Source organism: Trichosurus vulpecula, chromosome 8 (genome assembly GCF_011100635.1).
Source record: "Trichosurus vulpecula isolate mTriVul1 chromosome 8, mTriVul1.pri, whole genome shotgun sequence".
NCBI classification, from domain to species: domain Eukaryota; kingdom Metazoa; phylum Chordata; class Mammalia; order Diprotodontia; family Phalangeridae; genus Trichosurus; species Trichosurus vulpecula.
The window spans coordinates 235,859,455-235,883,242 of NC_050580.1; the positions used below are offsets into that span (position 1 = coordinate 235,859,455).

Consider the following 23,788-nt stretch of genomic DNA (forward strand, 5'->3'; position numbering starts at 1 on the left):
CAATAACTTGCTAAGTATAACTCCAGGGGCCTGAAAGCATTTATTTGTCTCCCTGAGTGCCTACTTTACTACCTTGGAGTGACTTAGGCACTGGGGAAGAGAGAGCCTAGGATGCCGTTATGGAACTATGATAAAGCTCTTCCTCGAGAGGTTGTTCAGACAGAGCACAACCCATAAATAGAAGCATCGATTAGGCATTTTCTCTTACCATCTACATTGGACTGACCTTTTAAGGACTGAGGTACCAAAAACTAATAAGAAAGCATATCACTTGGAAGCTGAAAGTGAGGAGTAGCTATGAAACAATATTAAGTATGCCTTATAATAATGCCCTAAGTCTGGATAGCACAACGTTCTTTAAAAAGATCTTCCTGTGAGTTTTCTGAGACAACAGAGTGCTGGCTCAGAGAATCTGAATTCAAATCTGCCTTAGACTCTTACTAGCTGTGTGACCTTGGGCAAATCATTGAACCCCCGTTTGCCTCAGTTTCTTCATCTTTCAATTGGGGATAATAATAGCACCTACCTCCCAGGTGTGTTGAGAGAATAAAATCAGATAATACATGTAAAGTGCTTTACTTACATAAAAACTATTATGATTATTATTATTAATATCTTTCATATATATCTTCTCTGTGCATGTGGACAAGACCTTGTAAGATAGGCAAAGCAGGAATTACTACCCCATTCTACAGGTGAGGAAACTAAGGCTGAGAATGGTTAAGTGGCATATCTGAGTCACATAGTTATTTAGTGGAAGAACTAGAACCCAGGTCTCATGTTCATAGTATGTCAAGGACCCATGGTTTCATCAGTGAGGTATATCCCTCTGCCGAGGTAGATTGCAATTTGTCTATAAATAAAAGCCTTAGAGAGTTATCTAAGTCTCAGAAAAGTTGAGGGACTCACCTATGGCCAGACAGTTAGTGAATATCAAAGGATGGACTTGATTGCCCCATTCTCTGACTCCATCTACTCTAGTGCTCTATTCATGACACCACACTGCCTTCACATATACTAATTCATATTTATACTGTACTTTACAAAGTACTTTTCTCACAACAACCCGGTGCCATTGTCAGTACAAGTCTTATTATCTCAGTTTTACAGCGAAAGATGGTTCAGTTTTGTTCAGTGACTTGACCAGGCACAACTAGTATTAGACCTGGGACCTGAACCCAGACCTTCTGACTTCAAATTCCATTCTTGGTCTATCCCTCACTGCCTCTGAATAGATCGACATCTCTATCCCACTTATTTTAAAGCTGGTCTCTTTATTATTTAGTCCCAAGGTTAATCATTACTGCTTAACAAGAAAAGGTGGTTATTATGTCAGCGTTCGGTGTCAATGGTCCATAAAACGAACTCAAGTAAGTTTCAGGACTAAGGAAGAACCATTCAGTACAGATGTCTTGATTGATTAGATCTGGTGGAAGTGACTTAGGCAACTAGACTGATAATGAGTTAAGCCTTCCCCTCCAAAAAAATTGACCATGTATTTATTTTGTATATATGTTTACTTGTACATATTGTCTTCCCTGAGAGAACATGAGATCTTTAAGGATGGGAACTATTCATTCATTCATTGGTATATTCATTCATTTATTCACTCATCTATTTATTTACTTATTCATTTATTTATCTATTAGTGCATTCCTGTTTTTCTTTGTATCTATCTATTGTATTTCCAGCACCTAGCACACATTCTATGGTCTGGAAGATGGCAGGCTTTTAATAAACATTTGTCAATTGATCACTGAAGCAAGAATACAGCTTTTATCTGCAGTATCTCATGACTCTGAATGTAGGGCTCATTCTATCATAGCATACTGCTCCCCAATTCCCTTTTCTCTTGAGCTAACAAATAAAAGAGGCTTGGCATAGTGAATAGAATATTTAATAAGCTTAGAATATATTCTCTCTATATAGAATATATTCTACATAATATAATGTACATTATATGTAATATATTCCACATTATGTAATATATTCTATAACACACACATATTCAAAAAGTTTAGAATACCTAGCTTCAAGCTTGCTTCTGACCCCTACTGGCTGTGTAACACCATATCATTTCTCAGTTCTCTTGATAAACTCTTAAGACTGAAAGTTTCAGAGAAGGTGTTAACTTGCATTGGAAGAAAGAACATCCTCCCTTGAGAGTTCCCTTACTAACAAAGTCATAGATCTACTTCCTATACCTAAGCTAAATGAGAGCACTCTTTTTCACTTGCATAACTCGGTTATAATGGGCTTGTTATATGTTTTGAGGTGTCCTTTGACAGAACTACATCCTCTACCCTTGATTTTCTTAGACTGAAAGTAACCTCTGCAGTAATCTTTGCATTTCTAAAGTGTGGGCATGTTGAAACACCTCTGTCACCAATCCTAGAATATGCTCTATCAAAACCCTCAGTCTAGGAGTTTTAATAATAGCTAGAATTTATATAATGTCTCAAATTTTGTAAAATACAAATATTATTTTATCTTGACAATAATCATGGGAGGTAGGTTCTATTATTAGTCCCATCTTACAAATAAGGAAACTGAGGTAGACAGAGGTTAAGTGATTTGCACATGATCAGATTCTAAGACTGGATTTTAACTCAGATCTTCCTGTCTACGGGTCCATGATTCTATTCACTGCACCACCTACCTGTCTAAATAATTTTCACCAAATCATTATTAGGGCTACAATCCTCCCCCATGCCTTTACAACAACCCATCAATCCTGCTGTGGGGGACGAAGTGGTTTATTTAAAAAACAAAGTCTTGATTTTTTTTTTTTGGAGAATGCCATCAGGAGACAGCCATGATTAATATCCATAATTAAAACAAGTGGCAGCCAACTGCAGAAAACTATCATTTCCCAGCTGTGGACAGAAGAAAATTGCTGACAGCCTCTACCCATTCAATGTAAACCAAAGAAGAGAGAACAAGTAAGAGAGGAAGGAGGAGTCTTCCTCATCATACACAATACCACTGTTACAGGGCATTTTAGGAATAAAAAAGGATAATTTCCTATTATGACTGTATGTCTTAAATGTGTCTATATATGTATGCATATGCATGTCTGTATGTATATGTGTATACATACATACATACATATATCCTTAGAGTTTAAAGACTATGTAGGACTAGGTGAGATTTTTCATGGGCTTTTGTCCAAAAGGATGGGGAATTAAGATCTGTGTGCTCCAAACCGCGTAACCTGTATCAGTACTAAATTCTAGAGTAAGCCTCAATGCGAAGAGACAGAGTATTTTTTTGAGATTTGGTTTTCTTTCTTTTCTCTCATCACTTCTACATTTATATGTCCTTTGCAGGATTGAATGCAATATAATTGAAGGGGACTTGAAACACACTTGGTTACCATGGGAAGAAAGAGGCCTAGGTTAGGAACCAGAAGAGTGGGTCAGCATGGTACAGGGAAAAGAACAATGTAGTTGAAGTCAGAGGACCCAAATTCAAATACATAACATCGGACAACTCACTTAACTTCTCTGCGCCGCAGCTTCTTATCCCTAAAACAAGGGAGTTGTACTAGACAGGTGCTCAAGTCCCCTCTACCCTAAAGTAGCTATGTGATTACTTAATTTCTTAGGGCCTCAGTGTTCTCATCTCTAAAATAAGAGTTCAAATAGATTATTTAACCACCTCCCGCCCCCAGCAATAAACCCATCTCTACTCCTACCCCTAATTCGAGCTAAGCCTTCTTTATGTTAGCATGGAAACTATATCTCATCTCAGAAAATGACTGCTTCAGGAAGAAATTTAAAACAGAGGGTTATAATCACTCAACTTTTATCTAACTCTTGGAAAGTCTACTACTTTTAAGTCACTTCAAATATTTTAAAAATGTGCCATGCACACATCTACTTCAGAGACATTATCCCATGCGGGCTGGAAAATAGCAATTGTTTAAATTCTGCACTACATAGCAGATGAGAGAAAGACTCCATTATCCAAAACAAAAACACAGAAACCACCTATCCAGAAATAAAGTCTTCAAACTAACACACATCTTAATATACTAAAGCTGCCCCAAATCCTCATAATAGAAGAGAAGGTCAGTCAGACTAAATGAAACTTTATTATTATTAAAATATATTTTAAAGAAGCAAAATCATCAAACTTGAGACTAGAAAAGGGCTTTAGAAATTATCTCATCATTTGATAGATGAAGAAATGGAGACACAGAAAGGGAGAGACATATGAAGGCCACAGTAACTGAGGTTTTGCCCCAGAATGCTAAGAGTAGCCAACAACCAAAAGGTTGATTTTCGGCCTAGATTATCCTCCAACCTTCTTTTCCTATGCCTTGCACTCATAGCATTTGAACTCTGTGGTGTTACCATATTGCAATGTTCTTGTTGGCCCTGGGCTACCACCTCAAAGGGTCTCATTACTGTGGCACTCCTCCCATATGGTCCACCTTCCCCAACTACCATCCCCCACTCAGTGCCTCTTCTCAGAAGTTAGGCAGTTAAGAGTTGTCAGCCATGATAAGGATCCCAGGCTAGACTTTCTAGAGAACTGATCACTCCCCTTCTTCTAAAGGGACTATGTTCTAGTGGACAGGACTATCTCCTCTCTCTCTCTCTCTCTCTCCTTGCTCAAATAATGGAATTTGCCTGGGGCTTTCCGGAGGCTCTAGAATTCCTAGTAGTATAGTAACTTGACTAGATTAAAGTAAGTTAATAGCAAAGCTGGAACTACAACAGAAGTCCCTTATTTCCTGGACAAGTACATTTTCAACTAAACTAAGTCAAAAAAACCAACTATTTATATTGGTAGCAGGCACAGATAGAATTATACTATGTATCTGAGAATCTTGTGTTTAGAATAAAATAGATTAGTCATTTTATAGTGTCAAGGGCTTGGAATTAAAAAAAAAACCTGGGATCTAGTTTGCAGGAGACTCATTGTCCATCTTCATTGTCTAAAATATCCATAGATGGACTAAATTGGCAGGATATGTGTTCAATTATATTTCACAGGATGTGTGTTGCATATTTTTCTTCCACTTTTTTTCTGGTTTAGATAGACATAATTCTTTTTGCACTGCTAGAACTTTTACTGATGAGCCTTTAAAATGTTCTGTAAGTATAGGCAATTAAGAGAGTCATTTATGTTCATCCTCAGCAGATCACTGAATACAAATATCTCCATAGTAATATCTATTAGGATATTATATATGGACAGGTGGAATTGTACAGTTGGGCACTAGATGGCTCAGTGGATAGACTGCCAGGCCTGTAGTCAGGAAGGCTCATCTTCATCAGTTCAGATCTGGCCTCAGACACTTAACCTGGAAAGTCACTTAACCCTGTTTGCCCCAGTTTCCACATCTGTAAAATGAGCTGGAGAAGGAAATGACAAACCACTCCAGTATCTTTGCCAAGAAAACCCAAATGGGATCACAAAGGGTTGGACACAACTGAAAATGACCAAACAACAAATTGTACAGTTTAGAGCATTGGCTTTGGAGTCTGGGAACCCAACACATCATGTCTCTGACACTTGAGTATATAACTTAACCTCTTGAGGCCTCAGCTTCCTTATCTGCATCATGAAAGAATTGGACTAGATGGTCTCAGATTCTTTCTAGTTTTAAATCTATAGTCCTATAATTTTAATGTCTATATAGGCAACACTTGGTTTGAGGGGAGTCTGCCAGATCTCATCTTGTCCTACTGACTCATGTAGGCATAGGGACTAGGCCTGTAATTTCACTGGGATGGGGAATTTCTGGTTATGGATGTTCCATTTATCAATGTAGGTCTATGCAACTTATAATCTTAGAGACTACTCTAAAGCACTGAGAAGTTAAGTGACTTGCCCAGGGTCACACAAACATTATGTATAAGAGGCCTTAAACCTAGGTCTTCCCCGATTCAAAGCTAACTCTCTAGCTACTTTGCCAAGCTGATTCTTCTTTGTTTTTTAAAAAACAGTAAGTAGGGGCAGAGCCAAGATGGTGGCTGGAAAGCAGGGACTCACTTACGCTCTCCTCAAATCCTTCCAAACACCTGTAAAAATGGCTCTGAACAAATTCTAGAGCTGCAGAACTCATGAAATAGCAGAGGGAAACAGATCTCCAGCCCAGGACAGCCTGGATGGTCACTGGGAAGGGTCTATTACACCATGCTGGGAGCGGAACACAGCCCAATGTGGGCTGCACCAGGACAGACCAGACTGGGAGTTGGCTGGAGCAGGCCTTAGAGCCATGAAACACTGAGCTATGGCAGTTATTAGACTTCACAACCCACAAATGCCAAAGACAAAGGAGCAAGTTGCTAAATCTGGGTGAGAGTGGTCTGGCCCCATCCCTGGGGGAGGTGGAGGTGGCATGGTGGTGGTGGCAGCAGCAGCAGCAGGAAGCTCCAGCGGCTACTTCCAGAGCTCCAGTGTCAGCTGCTTCTGGAGTCCCTGGTTCACATTGGGAGAGGAATCAAGTGGAGGATCAGAGTGGGAGTGCAAGGAGAACTTTGCTGGTGCAGAGGCAGCTTTGCCCTTCTTGAATCTGGGTCGTGGTCCTGGTTGGTGGTTCTTGGGGGAGGAGGAGCACTTCTGTGGCAGAGCTTGCTGTGTAGAAGTAGCTCTGAAAACAGCACCACAGCCCCTAAAGCTTGGAACATAGTACTCTCTACTCTACAAGCAGTCATACCCTGACAAAAAGCTCAAAGGTCAATTAGTAGGCTGGGAACATGACCAGGCAGTGAAAAAGGATGCAGATCCAAACTCAGAATCAGACTATAGAATCTTTTTGGTGACAAAGAGTATCAAAACATACAGCCAGAAGAAGTCAACAAAGTCATAGAACCTACATCAAAAGGCTCAAAGAAAAATATGAATTGGTCTCAGGCCATGGAAGATCTCAAAAAGGATTTGGAAAAGCAAGTTAGAGAAGTAGAGGAAAAATTGGGAAGAGAAATGAGAGTGCAGAAAATCATGAAAAACAAGTCAATGACTTACCAAAGGAGACCCCCAAAATACTGAAGAAAATAACACCTTAAAATAGACTAACCCAAATGGCAAAAGAGCTCCAAAAAGCCAATGAGGGGAAGATTTCCTTACAGGGCAGAATTAGCCAAATGGAAAAGGAGGTCCAAAAGACCACTGAAGAAAATACCACCTTAAAAGTTAGATTGGAGCAAATGGAGGCTAGTGATTTTATGAGGAATCAAGAAATTATAAAACAGAACCAAAGGAATGAAAAACAGAAGACAATGTGAAATATCTTATTGGAAAAACCACTGACCTAGAGAATAGATCCAGGAGAGATAATTTTAAAATTATTGGACTACCTCAAAGCCATGACCAAAAAAGGAGCCTAGACATCATCTTTCAAGAAATTATCAAAGAAAACTTCCCTGATATTCTAGAGCCAGAGGGTAAAATAGCAATTGAAAGAATCCACCAATCGCCTCTTGAAAGAGATCCCAAAAAGAAAACTTCAAGGAATATTGTTGCCCAATTCCAGAACTCCCAGTTCAAGGAGAAAATACTGCAAGCAGCCAGAAAGAAACAATTTAAGTATGGTGGAAACACAATCAGGATAACACAAGTTCTAGCATCTTCTGCATTAAGGGATTGAAGGGCTTGGAATATGATATTCTGCATTAAGGGATCGAAAGGCTTGGAATATGATATTCTGGAGGTCAAAGGAGCTAGGATGGAAACCAAGAATCACCTACCCAGCAAAACTGAGTATAATGCTCCAAGGCAAAATATGGATTTTCAATTAAATAGAGGGCTTTCAAGCTTTCTCGATGAAAGACCAGAGCTGAATAGAAAATTTGATTATCAAATACAAGAATCAAGAGAAGCATGAAAAGGTAAACAAGAAAGAGATCATAAGGGACTTACTAAAGTTGAACTGTTTTGTATATATTCCTCCAAAGAAAGATGATGTTTGTAATTCATGAGACTTTTCTCAGTATTAGGGTAGTTGGAGGGAATACACACACACACACACACACACACACACACACATGTAGACAGAGGGCACAGAATGAGTTGACTATGAAGGGATGATATCTAAAAAATAAAATAAAATTAAGAGGTGAGAGAGGAATATATTTAGAGAGGGAGAAAGGGAGAGATAGAAGGTAGTAAATTATCTCACATAAAAGTGGCAAGAAAAAGCAATTCTGTTGGAATGGAATAGGGGGCAGGTGAGGGAGAATGAGTAAATCTTGCTCTCATTGGATTTGACTTGAGGAGGGAATAACATACACAGTCAATTGGGTATCTTACCCCACAGGAATGCATGGGGAAAGAGATAAAAAAGGGGGGATGATAGAAAGGAAGGCAGATCAGGGGATGAGGCAATCAAAAGCAAACACTTTTGAAAAGGGACAGGGTCAAGAGAAAAAACTTAATAAGGGGGGTCAGGATAAGATGGAGGGAAATATAGTTAGTCTTTCACAACATGATTATTGTGGAAGTGTTTTGCATATTTGTACATGTGTGGCCTGTGTTGAATTGCTTGCTTTCTTAGGGAGGGTGGGTGGGAAGGGAAGAGTGGAGAGAATTTGGAACTCAAAGTTCTAAAAGTGGATGCTCAAAAAAAGTTGTTTTTACATGCAACTGGGAAATAAGATATATAGGCAATGGGGTATAGAAATCTATCTTGCCTTATAAGAAAGTAAGGGGAAAGGGGAATGGGGTGACAGAAGGAAGGGCTGACTGGGGAATGGAGCAATCAGAATATATGCCATATTGGAGTGGGGGGGAGGGTAGAAATGAGGAGAAAATTTGTAACTCAAAATCTTGTGGAAATCAATATTGAAAACTAAAATATTAAATAATAAAATATGAAAAAAATCAGTAAGTATTAGTTATCTGTCGGTAGGTCAATAAACATTTATTAAGTTCTACTCTGTGCCAGTTGCCATGCTGAGCTCTAAGGATACCAAGATAGGTAAAAAACAGTTCCTGTCTTCAAGGAGCTCACAATCTAAGGGGGAAAGACAACACAGAAAAAGAAGCTGAAAGGTGGGTGGGAGGGAAACTGAGGTATGCAGTGTAGAGGCACGATAAAGTCCAGGAGTGGAGTAAGGTAAGAAGTTATGAGAGGCATTGCCCTTCACCCACTCATTAAACAGAGATTCTGGCAGTAGCTTTCCACTGTTTACCTTCTGCCCTCTCCAACTTGAGGGAGGGTCCCTAAGGGCTGGGAGTATTTTTAAAATTTGTTTGATTTTTATTTCCGTCTCCAGATTCTCTCTCTCCCTGCATGCCTTCCCCAACCCATTGAGAAGGCAAGAAATATGATACCCATTATGCATATGAAGTCATGCAAAACATACTTCCATATTACCCATGTTGAAAAAAAGTGAGAGAAAATATGCTTCAGACTACACTTAGAATAATTCATCAGTGTTCCCTCTGTAGGTGGATAGCATTTTTCATCATGAATTTTTTTGGAACTGCTGTTGACAATTGTATTGATGAGAATAGTTAAATCATTCACAGTTGATTATTGTTGTAATATTGCTGTTAATGTGTACAATGTTCTCCCAGTTCTACTCATTTCACTTTACATCAGTTCACATAAATCTTCCCAGGTTTTTCTGAAACCATCCAAGGGCTGAAAGTATTGAGGAAGTGTGAGATTCAGGGTTGATGTGATCTTTCCAAATGATTAGATTCTAGAGGACATTATGATGGATGAAGTTCAGCAGTGCAGCCTGAAGTCCGGGAGTTAGCCACATCCTCCCAATCTCTTCACCATGAAACCCTCAGTTCAATTAAATATTTATTAAGCAATTAGTATGTGCAAGGCATCATGTTAGGTGCTAGGGATAAAAATGAAATACCTTCAAGGAACTTAAATTCTTCTGGAGGAAAGGATACACTGTCTATAACTACAATACCAGGGACATTGAGCTGGAGAGAGAGCTAACATCTGCAGCTTGCTTATCAAGCAAGACTTTAATGGATGATGTGGCCCTTGAACTTAGCCTTCAAGGAATTCCAGGATTCTGATAAGCAGGTTGGTAAGTAGGTGTGCATTCTAGCACAAAGGAACCAGTTTAGGATACAGCTAAAGAACCCTACTCTCTTTCCCCCTGCTTACCCTTCTACAAGTCTGTTCACAAGGAACCATTTCAAAGTGGAAGAGGACCTCACAGGACAAGGACTGTTTTATATATTTGTTCATTTTGTGGCCCTCCAGGACAAAAAAAGCCACCATTTAGAGGCTAGCTTTCTGGTGATATGCCTCTCTGTATTCAGCTGGGCTTGTCCTCCTGCAGACAGAAGAAGTCTAGTCTGCAACTAGGCCTTGATTCAAATCTTTCCAGCTTGGTAAAAGCTGCCAGAGCGTGCATTTTGGCCAGCATAGTCTTCTAATTATTTGCAATTAGCACATTTAAAAAATGTGATTACAAAGAATGCGGCTGAAATGATGTTTCTTGAAACCAGACACCCCTCTTGATAAGAGGTGTTTGAATTTTTGCCCAAGGTGTCTGAATTATTAATATTTCTAATGAGCGGAATCATTATTTAAAAAGTGTTGCTGAAAAGAAGAAAATGTATGGTTACTTTTTAGAGAAGGAAAAGACATTTGAGCCAGCGCTATTTTTGCTCTGTTTGCACCCTTTCATGTACCCTGAAAACTCTGCTAATCATCAAAAAACTGGGAGGGCTGCATGGAATTCTCCAGACGCATGAAAGGGTGCAAACTAAGGCATGGTCAGCATTTCTCTGTCTTCTTGTCCTTTGAGATTGTAAATATCTGCCACATCCCTAAATCTTCCCTAGACTTTCCCTTGCTGCTTATGCCTCACAAGGATTGAGGCCTTTTAAATAAGGTTCTCAGTATACAGAAGTTTTCAATCTATTAAAACTTTCTAGGCCTCAGTGGTGAGATTTGCTGAGACAATATATACTCCTCCTTTAGCAAGTAGCTTCCCCCAGATCAGGCCCATTCCGGCTATATGTGATAAGATCTAACTGTCCAGTCAAGTTAAGCCCCAGGTCCTTTCCCTCCTCACCTCCAAATTTATTGTGGGAGCCAGTACGTTTCAGATCTTTTGTAGTATATGAGAACTTACTATTGGGCTATTTGATGATACAATTTCTTTGAAAATTATGATTTAAAACTCTCATTGGTCCATTAAGAAGAACTTCTAATTTATTTTTTGAGTCATAACTAGGATGTAGTCACCAGGGCTGGAAATTTAGAGGGTACCAACACCACCACTCTCAGATATACTTCCCTTGGCTCTGGGCATACCTTCTCTCCCCAGTTCCCACATCCAGGCCTCCTTGTCCCTTCAGTAGCATAGAAGCAGAGCAGAAAGAAAATTCTTACAGTTCTAATAACACATTTCCCTTTGTATTTTACATTCTATTCATAGGGGAGGATTATTTATCTTCTTTGGTCATGAAGCACTGCTCCAATAACTACCTTAGAGGGTTAACTGCTTCCCTTAGTTTCCTTAAGATAGAAATTTGACAATATTCAACATGCCTTTATTAAGTACCTGGTATGGCCAAGAAATTACAGGCAGGGAATAAGGATAGAGGAAGAGCTGGAGATGGGGTAGAAATAAGAAAAAATACACAAGACCCAATATCTACCTATCTCATCCTGGAATTTATAATCCAATCCAAACTAATGCACATTTATTAAATGACTGCTATGAGCAAAAGCATTCTGCAGGGCATTGGATATACAAAGACAGAACAATAGCAGCAGCAACAACAAAGTAGATTCTGCCCTCTAGGAGCTTATATTCTAAGGGAGAATATAACATAAAAACATGTAAGTAATTATATATTTGAGGAGAGAGGCAGAATTAACAAAGGCAGAGCATGAAGGCAGAGAATAGAGCTCTGTGCCTGGAAGCTGGGAGACCTGAGTTCAATCAGCCCTCATATATTTCCTAGCTGCATGACCCTTGGGCAAGCTGCTTAACCTCTGTCTGCCTCAGTTTCCTCAATTATAAACTGATGATAATAACAGCATCTATACTTCAGGGCTGTTTTAAGGATTGAATGAGGTTAGATTTGTAAAGCGCTTAACATAGTACTTGGCATATAGTAGGTGTTATTAAATGCTGATTTCTTCCCTTTCTCCTCCCCACCTCCAGAGAGAGAGTGAGAGAGACAGAGACAGAGACAGAGAGAGAGACAGAGAGAGACAGAGACACACAGAGAGACAGACACAGAGACAAAGACAGACACACAGGAAGACTTCCTGTGAAAAAAGGCAAATGAGCATAACTTTTAAGCAATGTAGGGATTCTAAGGGAGAGAGTATAGAAGGAACATTGCATACTTGAAAGAAGGGAGCAGTTTTATCTGTGCAAAGATTCAAAGGTGGGAGGTAGAATACCAACTGTGGGGAAAAGTAATAAGACCACCTATACAGATAACTATAATATAAATTAGAATATAGGTCTCTAAGAGGAGCATAAAGTGCTATGAGATCAGAAGAGCGAGAAATCACCAATAATGTTAGAAGGTCTATAAGCTCATGCTTTGTATTCACAGCTTTTCAGAAGAATAGGTGTACTGGTACATCTCTTGGAAAAATTAGTACACTGTCCTTCAACTGACTGTTCCATAGACTTTTTTTCTTTTTTTGAGGGGGAAAGGCAAGGCAATTGGAATTAAGTGGCTTGCCCAAGGTCACACTAGAGCTAGTAAGTGTGTCAAATATCTGGGGCCGGATTTGAACTCAGGTCCTCCAGTGCTCTACTTGCTGCACCACCTAGCTGCCCCTCCATATAGTTCAAACCTGAGCTTCTCTGTTAATTGTCCTCATGTGGTTGGTCAACCTTAGGAGGAGAATGGAATTTTAAACACTGTGGGCTAGCAGTTCTGAAATGAGTATTTTTAGTGGTGTGGCTATGTGAACATGTGGAATTATTTCAGCTGTGTAAATGGGGTTCAACACCTCTGAAAAAGGGGCTTTATCAGATAGGATCCCACTGTATCTCAGATCCGGGTTCTTCTTTCCATATGTTAGGTTTTTTTCTTCTGTTGTCATAGGAATGGGGATACTATCATAGATATAGTTATTTGGGGAAAAATTTATTTAGTTGTTGAGATCTTGTCCCTGATTTATAAGTACCTTTCCTTTTAGGCTAAGTTTTTCCATTTTCTTGTAAAACTAATTTGGGCACAAACTATGAGAATCCCAGAGAGATGACTCCTTTCTATTTTTTTAAACCTCCAGAGAAAGGAATTCCACAACTGAAGTGTCTAATTACTTCCATTGTAGAGAAAAGCTCTTCATATCTAACCTACAGTAGACATTTCCTACTTTAGTTTAAGCCTATTAAAGGCTGAAAATATAACTAAATTAAAAAAAACCAACTAGGATGAAGCTTTGAATGAGGAAAGCCTAACAGTATTAGGGAGAAATTAGGCATGTTCATAGTATAACCCTGTGGGTTTTTAAAAAGAAATTAGTTTATCTTGTTCAATTAACAAAAATCTATCTTCTCTTCTTTCTCCCTCTTTTCTGCCATTAGGAAAAGAAAAGAAAAGGCAGTGTAACAAATATACATAATCAAGCAAAAGAATTCTCCCATATTTCCAAATAATGTCTAATTCTGCACCCTGTGTTTATTGCTTTTCTGTCAGAAAGTAGAGAGCATGCTTCATCGTCAGTGCTCTAATATTGTGGATGGTCATTGTGTTGGCCAGAGTTCTTCAGAATTTCCAAGTTGGTACTCTTTACAATGTTGTTATATAAATTGTTTTCCTGGTTCTGTTCACTTTTCTCTGCATCAGTTCATACAAATCTTTCTAGATTTCTCTGAAACTTTCCATTTCATCATTTCTTAAGGCACAATACTATTCCATTACTTTTATGTGCCATAGTTTGTGGGCATCCCCTTATCCTTTAGGTTGTTTGCTATCACAAAGAGAAATGTTCTTAATGTTTTTGTACTCATGGGTGCTTTTCCTCTTTTTTGATCTCTTTGGGTTGGGCAATCTGAATTTTCTGAGGTCATTATGATGGAAAACAATTATCATGGTTTCCTACCTGATTCTTGGGAGTCAGAGAGGTATAGATAGGACATTGAACTTATTGCCAGAAGACCTAAGTTCAGGTCCCAGCTCTGCCTCTTATTAACTGTGTGACTTTTGTGGAGACAAATAATGTCTCTGAGACTTGATTTTCTATAAAATGGAAATGATGATAATGGTTGTCCTACTGCAGTGTTTTATCAAATTTAAAGAGATATGTATATGTAAACATGCATTATTGGTGGTATGATCATTGACAGTGCTGGATGGAGTGGAGCTTAGGTTCAAATAAGTATGGTAGTTCATGGAAAACACTTTTTTTAACAGGAAAAAACCCACCATGAGATGTGGAGTAAGATGGAGGACTTGAGTTCAAATCCTATCACTTAGCATCTCGAAGTTTGTTTCCTCATTTGTAAAATGAGTGTATTGAATAAGATGACTTCCAAATTTGACTCTAATTCCTCTGATGCTATCTAATTTTTTTATCTTGTTTTATTCTCAGCAAAAATGGAAAATACTATATAGGCAGTTATCCTGCGACTAAAAAGCCTTTCTGTGCTTTGCTGTTAGAACTGTTTCAAAACTATCTCTAACCTTTATCTTTTTCAAGGTTGGTCGATGCCACATTTTTAACCTTTGCTTGTAGGTCTTATTTTTCAAAATATTGATCATATTTGTATCTTTTGGTGAGACTACTCTTATTAAGTTAGAATTGTATAATTCAGTGGGTACTCATTCTCATTCTGTGATGTCAGAGGGGACCATAGATAAATTTATAGAGTTTTATAACATCTTTCCCAAATCTTCAAAATAAAATTTATTTTTATTAAGTTGGATTTTAAAATAGACATGACATATAGCACTTTTAGGAATATGTGACAGAATCAAAGGATGATAGTGTGTCTCGGTTCCAGAAAAAATTGGAAATCATTTGTATAGCTTATTAGCTAAATATCACTTGGGAAATTGCTTCATTACTTCTCCTATCTACACCCTCATTCAATTTAATTCAATAAGCATTTATTAAGCACCTATTTTGTGTAAGATGAAACACTAAGGAATTTGCATTAAATACAAGATATTATCATTTTTATTCCATTCATTTATGTATTCATTTCCATCCCTTACAAGATTGTTCTGTAAGTCTGAGGTCATGGCATATTTTATCTACTTCTTATAATTTGTGGCAATTTGCAAGGCTAAATTTGAGTACCTTCCTTTAGAGACTTTCCTTGTCTTGGTCGTTAGTGCACTGTCCCTTCTCAAATCAGTTAGTGGAATATGATATTGGTTCCTTTGTCATGTTAGAAAGAGTTAAAAGCTCATTTTGCACTGATCTTCATTTTTTTTGGTAAACTACCCAATGCTCATTCTATCACACTACATTTCCTCTCCAATTTAAATTAAGCTTATTTGGCCCTATTGAATTTGTGAGAAGTTTTAGAATTTTGTCTCTATGGGCCCCAGCATGAGCAGCTTTTAAAAGCTTCAACTTTGCCTATGTTCTCACTCCAGCCAAATCACATGCATAATTTGGAAAGTAAACATGCTTCAAATTGGCCATATTAGGAGCCATTGAAAAGATGCTTTGCCATGCCTCACATGACATTTCATAAATGTTTTGTCTGGTGATGGTTTGTGAGATTGTAGAACTTAATTAAGTCAAATTTGGGTGGCTAATTTTGAGATTTTCTGGTGATATCGAACTGGTGTTAGAGGAAGGGCTTGGGGAAGAGGATGGAACTTTTTTCTTCCTTTAATGAAAATTAAAAACTCAGCTACCCAATGACTCCAAGCTTTTGGCTTCAAAATGAAACATAGTTAAAAAGAAAATGCCTTTGTTGACATTAAAAATCTTGGCTAACATAGGCACAATTGGATTGTTGGAGTGACACCTTCCTAGCCAACATTGAAGCAATGGTTATGACTCCACAGAAGCCACTTTGTATGGGTAAGAGTTCCTATTTAAGTTAGAACAAGCTACACGGAGACTTATGAGAGAAAGGGCTTCCTTGAATTTCCTGACCTTTACACGGTTTAATTTTGTAAATCTGCCATGGTATGAGCCATGGTCTAGGGTTTGCTGTGCTTTTGAACTTTGTTCTTTTGTGTGGTTTCTTTAATCTGGATTTAAAGGACATCACTTTTTTTTAAAGGAGAGAGAAAAATCAATCTTTCAGTTTCATCCTAGATTCAACACTATCCAAACCCTATTTCAAGGGTTTTAATCCTAATACTTAGAATGCATGGTACAATGTTTCAGAGTCTTGAGGTTAATCAGATTCTGTGTGTCCTAGAAACAAAGGTTTGGAGATGGTATGGATTTTAATAGAAAGGATACATTTATTAGCAGTACACATTAGCTCTAGCTGGGGTGCCCTAGGTAAGACATGACTTCCTGAAGAGACATATCATCATCATCCTCACCATCATCACTAGCATTTATATATACTTTGAGGTTTACAAGTTACTTTACATGTATTGTCTCACTTGATCCTCACAACTACCCTGTAAAGCAGGGGCTGTTATTATCCCCATTTTACAGATGAGGGGACTGAGTCTGAGAGAGGTTAAGTGACTGGCGCAGGGTCATGGAGCTAGTTATTGTCTATGGCAGGATTTTAACTCAGGTTTACATGACTCTAAGTTCAGAACAGGCCACAAGTATGGAAGTCCAGTACTTCTCGTGTAAAATAAACCCATATTAAGTCATTTCAGCTACAGTTACCTTCTTAAGTAATCAAGGTCCTTCCGTCTTTAGTCCCTGCCCCATAGTTTTTTTTTAGTATACTATCCCAAAGACAATGGAGCACTAGAGTAGTAGAATCTAAGGGCCCAGAGAACTGTTTAGGGTTTTGGGTGTTTGTCTTTGTATTCCTAGTGCTTAACATAGCTTAGTACTTTTTGTGGTCTTTCTGAAAAGTCAGCTGAGAAGGGCATTAGGCATTAGGGACTTCCCGTGTTTCTGCACAGTTAACTAGCTCTGGGTAGACAACTCCTCTGACAGCTGGAATTTGGAGATGAGTAGAAGGCCCTTGAGCATGATAAGTGAGATTTCATAAAAATGTCTAAATGCAAACAGAAATGCTACTGCTCACCCATGCCAGCCCTGAAGGGAAGAGAATGGGAAAATGATTAGGGCTAAGTCCACGACACATGATTCCAGAACAGCAAACTGATATATCAGGAAAGAACATTGTAGCTAGTCTGGAGACCTCCATTCTAGACATAGCTCTATCATAATTAGCTAAGTGACCTTGGGCAAGTCACACTACTTCTCTATCAATAAAATGAACAATTTAGACTAGATGGTCACAGAATCCCAAAACTTCAGAGTTTGAGTGGATCACAGTGGTCTTCTAGTCCAATATATACCAGAAAGAAATCTTCATTTTAACATGCGTTTATTCAGCCTCTTCTTGAAACCCCAATGAGGTGAAGGAGGGGGAAAGGAGCACCACCTCCAGAGGCACCTCATTTCACATTTGAAAAACACAATTTCCCAGAAGTTTTTCTGACATTATGTCAAACTTTGCCTCTCTTAGTGACTTTTGTCTGGTCTGCTCTCTGGGACCAGACAGAACATGGGGGCAGAGTAAGCACAAATTTATGGAGCCATATCAGGAAGGCACAGGTCTGGGGAATATCTGCTTATGGGTAATATTAGATTATAGATTATTTGCCTTGACATCTTTGCTCTCCCTGAGGCATGGTCAATATAACAATTTAATTATAGGCAGCCCTGCTGATCTTCTGGGTCTCTCCTGCTGGACAGGGCCATTTTTTGGCTGATTGCTCTTCTTCTGGTCTGTGAAAAGTGTTAAGCTCTTTGGCAAAAACAGAAACCCTAAGTTTGGGATCTGTTTGTAGAGAACTATTCCTTTGGTTGAGCTCAGGCAGCTTGTTCTCTCCTGAGATCTCAGTGCTCAGCTCAGTTTAGATTCACTTCCTGCTCAGCCCTTCTCTGAGCCCTGAGTTCAACTGTGATTATTAAGTTCCACTCCAGTCTTAGCTCTCTTCTGATCCATATACTCAGAACAGCATTTAGTAGCAGGTGGCAAGCATTTTTACTTTTTCCAGTCAGCTATTCCAACTAGCAGATAAATGTGCAAGTTCTGAGGTCTGTTCACAGACCTGATTAGAGGTCTCTCCTGGTCTCAGCCTTAAGGAAAATTTTTAGATTCAGCTTTAAGGTCTGTTCTGACACACTGAGAGGTTTGGTATTAACCAAAACTGCTCCAAGGCAGCATCACCTCTATCTCATGGTGAGAAACCAGAATACACATTTCTGCCAGTCAAGCTACAACTAGGCAATATCTATTTGATTTTTTGTTGAGTTGTTTCAGTCATATCCAACTAACTATTCATGACCCCATTTGGGGTTTTCTTGGCCAAGGTACTGGAGTGGTCTGCCATTTCCTTCTCCAGCTCATTTTATAGATGAGAAAACTGAGGTAAACAGGGTTAAGTGACTTGCCCAGGGTCAGAAGCTAGTATTTGATTTACAGTTACCGAATAGTTCCAGGTATCTAGTAACCTAAAAATGCCTATATCAATCACATGCAAATTAGCTGCCAAGAAACAGAAAATGTTAACTATTTTTATTTTGAATGAAAGTCTTTTATCTTTAGGATGCTTTCTCAGTTTTTTTTTATAAACTGTCCTTGTTTATGACTCTATTAAGAAAATTGTCCAAGTAAGAAAGGCATACCACCTTATAGAGGACAAAGGCAGTTGGTGCACAAATCTCCTGTTATAGTGACCCACATAAATCTAGGCTGCTTGCATGCTTTTCTAGACTAGTGATATTAGTGACATGAGAACACTTGGTTGTATAGATAAGGAAATGCCTCCATATTTTCACCTGAAAAAGGATTGGTTAGACTAGGTGATCTCTTAGTTCCCTTCTAGCTCTACAATTCTGTGACTTTATAATCTTTTAAAGATTTGGTCTTTGCCTACCCTACTTTAAATCTTCTCCTTGGGACTTTCTTGCCCAGAATGGCATATTGTCTATCAAACAAATGACTATGTCCTTCATTTTTGTCAACAAGTTAGTATATTATACAGAGTGAAAATTGATTACTTACCTTAGTTTGTTGATTTGGAAGGTAGGCAGCATGGCACAATAGAAGAGAGTATTCAGTTTAGAACCAGATTTTCTGGATTCAGGTGCTGGCTCTATCACTTGCCACTTGAAAGATTTTAGATAATTCCCTTAACCTCTCCAGCCTTAATTTCATCATCTATAGAGAGGGATTTGGGTTTGAACTAGATGACCATCAAGATCTCTTCTGGATCTAAATCTATGAAACTATTCTGTGGATGAATGAATTAAGTTAGTTTCTTCTCATTGTGGAGTAAGGAACATAGTTTTTTCCTTCAGAAAAAAAATATCCCTTGTGGTACAATTTTTAATGGGAATTCTTTGAATAACAATTTCTTATCTATTTGCAGCCAAGAGTTTGTATGAAGGAAGTGGGAGGGGTGTGTTTAGCCTGAAGAAAGAAAAACTACTCATTGGGGATAAGATAGCTGTCTTCAAGTAATTTGAAGATTGCCAAATGGAAGAGGGATCAGACTTGTTCTATTTGACAACACAGGGAAGAGCTAGAGGCAGTGGAAATTGCTGAGAGGCAAGTCACCAAGAGGCAGAACAAACTTTGTCAAAGTTAGAGTTTTTTTATTGGAAAGTAGAATGGGATCTCTCGGGAGGTATTCGATGTCCTATCCATGTATGACCACTTGTGAGTCTATTGTAGAGGGAATTCCTGTTCACATATAGGCTAAACTAAATTATCTCTGAGATCCCTCATAATGGATTCTCTGATTTTGCTTAAACTAACTTTGAAGTGATACAAAAATTCTTTGTCACATCCTGGGAAACTGTGACATCCTACAGATATGTGTGAGCCTGGCCCGGGAAAATGCCAATACCAGAGGGAGGCAGAGGAAGGATTTCTCACCTCCAAGCTGAGAGAACATGAAGCTGGAAGGGGAATATGGGGCCCAGTGATTAAGAACTGCCAAAAGACATTAATGCCTACTTAATTTAGAATCTCAGTCCACAGAGAAGACCCTTCCTTGACTCATTTCTGTATTCCAGAGAGGAGTAAGAGTTTAGACATCAGTATGCCTGTGGCAGGTTAAGGGAAACAAACTTCATAGGGGAAACACATGGTATAGGGAAAAGAGAGATGACTTTGCAGTGAGAGAATCCACCTCTTGATTCTGACAACTTATACTTATGTCACTATTGGCAAGCCAGAGCCTCAGTTTCTTTATCTATAAAATGTGTGGATTGTCATATCTGTGAACAGCATGTCAGACCTCCAGTGGGCCAACAGGATGCACAGGTACAAGCCACCTGCCACAGAAAGCAACCTGGCCCCAGAGGATCTGATCGTGGACTACATGAACCTGCTGGGAATGATCTTCAGCATGTGTGGCCTCATGCTCAAGTTGAAGTGGTGTGCCTGCATTGCTATTTGCTGTTCCTTCATCAGCTTTGCCAACTCTCAAAGCTCTGAAGACACCAAGCAGATGATGAGCAGCTGCATGCTCTCCATTTCTGCTGTGGTGATGTCCTACCCCCAGAACCCCTGGCCTATGACACCTCTGTGGTAGACAACAATCTCCTAGCTCTTCAGCCTGGACCTCAGGAACTCCTCCTTCTCTTTTTCCTCTTTCACTTTGCTGTAGGATCAAGCCTTTACAATGTAGAGTGTGCATGTGTGTGCGTATGCATGTACATGTGTGTGTGTGAACTTGTACTATAATCCACATAAGTGGAGGGAGAAAGTCATAGATCATCACAATCCTGCAGTCTCTTGCCTACATCCCCTAGTGGGTTAATAAGTCTCTTCTTGATCTCCATCTAACTGTGCTTGGTGAAACAACTGCGTCTAGGTAGTTATTGTGTTTAAAGAAAAATCGACAGGAAAATGAGACACATCTTTCACAGTTCCATGGAGAACTATTATCACAAGAACCTATTCACTGGAGTGTCCCAGAGAGATGGAGGGAGGAGTCATTTCCACTTTCCTCCCAAACAATGCTATGTCATAGATTTTCTTGACCCGATGGAGTATAGTTTTGTGTGTGATACTCATGCATAATGCTGAGAATAATAATGACTGCTATCATTTACACAGTACTTTTTGTGTGCCAGGCACTGGGCTAAGTGTGTTACAACGATCTCATTCTATTCTCACACCAACTGGTGGTATTATATTCTCCATTTTACAAGTGAAACAACTGAGGCAGAAGTTAAGCAACTGGCCCAGGGTCACAGAATTAGTAAGTGTCTGAGGCCAGATTTGAACTCAGGTTTTCCTGATTCCAGTCCTTGTGCTCTATCTACTGTGTCACCTAGCTGCCAGGAAGCATTATTGATCTTTTAGGAGTACTTATTTTTCACATAGAAAAATCCAAATCTGGTTAGGGGCAATGTTATGTGAAAGTTACCTGTCAATTGAGGAAGAAATGCAAAATATACATTTTACCAAATGGGTGATGACAGCCTGCATAGAATACTAAGAATATCTGCATTTGAGATTGTGGAGGACAATCTCTGCAACAAAATGTAGGTTGGGCACAGTAGGAAGACTTCATTTTGGTTCTTGAAGTGTCCATTTTTTGGTGGAAGAAGGAGAAGTGCTGTTTTAGCAGTATGTTTTGGAAGAGGATGTTTATATAGCTCAGGATGTCATTCAGGGCTTTTAAAAACAGTGTAGCGGCCTTTTCTATTTCACAGGCCCCTGCATGATACAGCTTCTCCTTCCATTCTTGCCCATTTTCTATTCCCCAACCGGCCTGAACTCTCAGATGTGTTAACAGATGTTTCATGCCATCTAAAGACATAAGGAGAGGAAACGAAAAGAAATAGTTGAATCCAATCTCCTTTTGCCTGTCATCCTCTTCCATCGTGGTTCATCTTTTTCTCTCCCTGTCCTTCATTCTGTGCTTTATTCTGCAGCACTCTGGAGTCCCTTTTCTCTTACTCTTTCATTTATTTATTACTTTTAATTGTTGTTTTTTTGTTTGTTTTGTGTATTTCTCATTTTGAATGTGGTGGGAAAGGTCAGCTGACAGAAAATGGGCTGCCTGCCACTGATAAGACCTTGAACTGGAGGCCTTAAAAGTCTTTCTTCCCCATAGACAAAGTCTATTCTATCTCCAGGAAATTTTTTAAAAATTGTATATGCACATATAGACATCTATGTGTGTATGTATATATATGCATACACAATACATAGTATATATTGTGTATGCATATATATGTACACACACATACAGAAAGAAACAGAGACGGAGAGATAAAATAATTTAATGTGAATAAAATGAGCAAGGGAGCACATGCAGACATCTGTTGAATACCATTCACCTGTAGCCCTCCACTCTGTGTAGACCCTGCCCAATGCAAGCATCCATGATGAGTCCCTAATATACAAACACTACTGTTAAAAGCAGAAGTGACTTTGTAACTAAGGGAGTACAATTTAAATGAAACAACTGGAGTATCTCCTAGAATAATACAAGGGTTAAGTTTGGGAACCTCTCCCCCCGCGCCACATGCTCTCTGCCTTTTATTGTGTTTGGTATTAACTCAAAGGCAAAGCAACTATAGTGGAAGAATACATAGGCCAGGAGTCAAGAGACCTGAATTCCCTACTCAGCTCTGCCAATTAACTGGTTGGTTTTTTGTTGTTGTTGTTCAGCCGTTTTCAGTCACATCCAACTCTTCCTGACCCCATTTTCTTGGCAAAGATACTGGAGTGGTTGCCATTTCCTTCTCCAGCTCATTTTACATATGAGGAAACTGAGGCAAACAAGGTTTAGTGACTTGCTCAGGGTCACTCAGCTGGTACGTATGTGAGGGCAGATTTGAACCCAGGAAGATGAGTCTTCCTGACTCTAGGCCCAGCACTCAATCTACTGCACCACCTAGCTGCCCTGAACTAGCTGTTTAGAGTTGACCAAATTGTTGAACCTTCATGGATTTAGAACACACAAATACATGCACACATGCACACATTCACACACATACATACACCACCCACACATGCTTACTCACACATTTAAACACATACTCAGACAGATTCACAGATTTATACACATACACGTGCACTCATGCAGACATACACATTCACACTCACACACATATACACAATCACACAATACACTCACACACATAAACACCTATATACACACTCACACACATACATGCACATAAACACATACATTGTATACCCTCCCCCTTCTCCATACCCATACGTATGCAGAAGCTCAACCTAAAACTATGAACAACTTTCTAATCTAGAAGCTTTATCACAGCTACGCTCTCCATGCTGTCTAGTCTTTTGTCATGTTTTGCTAGTGGAAAGGTTTTTCAGTCTATAAAGTATTTTTTGATGAAAAGTTTGGCAGATCTACTGGAGTGGTTTAGGACAAGGATTCTTAACATTTTTGTGTCCTCTTTGGCAGTCTGGTGAAGCCTATAGACTTCTTTTCAGAATAATGTTTTTAAATTCCTAAAATAAAACATATAGGATTACAAAGGAAACCATTTTTGTTGAAATATCTTTTACCCCATTCAAGTATGCAGACTAGATTAAAAACCTTTGGCTTAGATAGACTCTACTGTATTGTTTCTCAAAGCCCTTTCATATCAATTATTTCATTTACTGAGTCTGTCTTTTTAGTGTTTTGTTAAGGATCTTGCCTCCATTAACATTCTAGGATACTAAAATATAAACTGAAAGCTGGGTTAATGCAAAGCTCT

At 38.9% G+C, this 23,788-nt stretch overlaps 1 protein-coding gene across 1 annotated transcript; it reads left to right on the forward strand.

Moving 5' to 3' along the window:
• The first annotated feature begins 20,316 nt into the window (after window positions 1–20,316).
• LOC118828406 (protein Asterix-like) lies at window positions 20,317–20,631 on the forward strand. The gene has a single exon (XM_036734982.1). It carries the CDS (start codon window positions 20,326–20,328, stop codon window positions 20,629–20,631), a length of 306 nt encoding a protein of 101 aa, XP_036590877.1. The 5' UTR covers window positions 20,317–20,325.
• Window positions 20,632–23,788: the final 3,157 nt, after the last annotated feature.

What these genes read in the sequence shown, in the direction of transcription:
- LOC118828406 (XM_036734982.1), top strand. Translation starts at nt 20,326, where the DNA reads ATGTCAGACCTCCAGTGGGCCAACAGGATGCACAGGTACAAGCCACCT.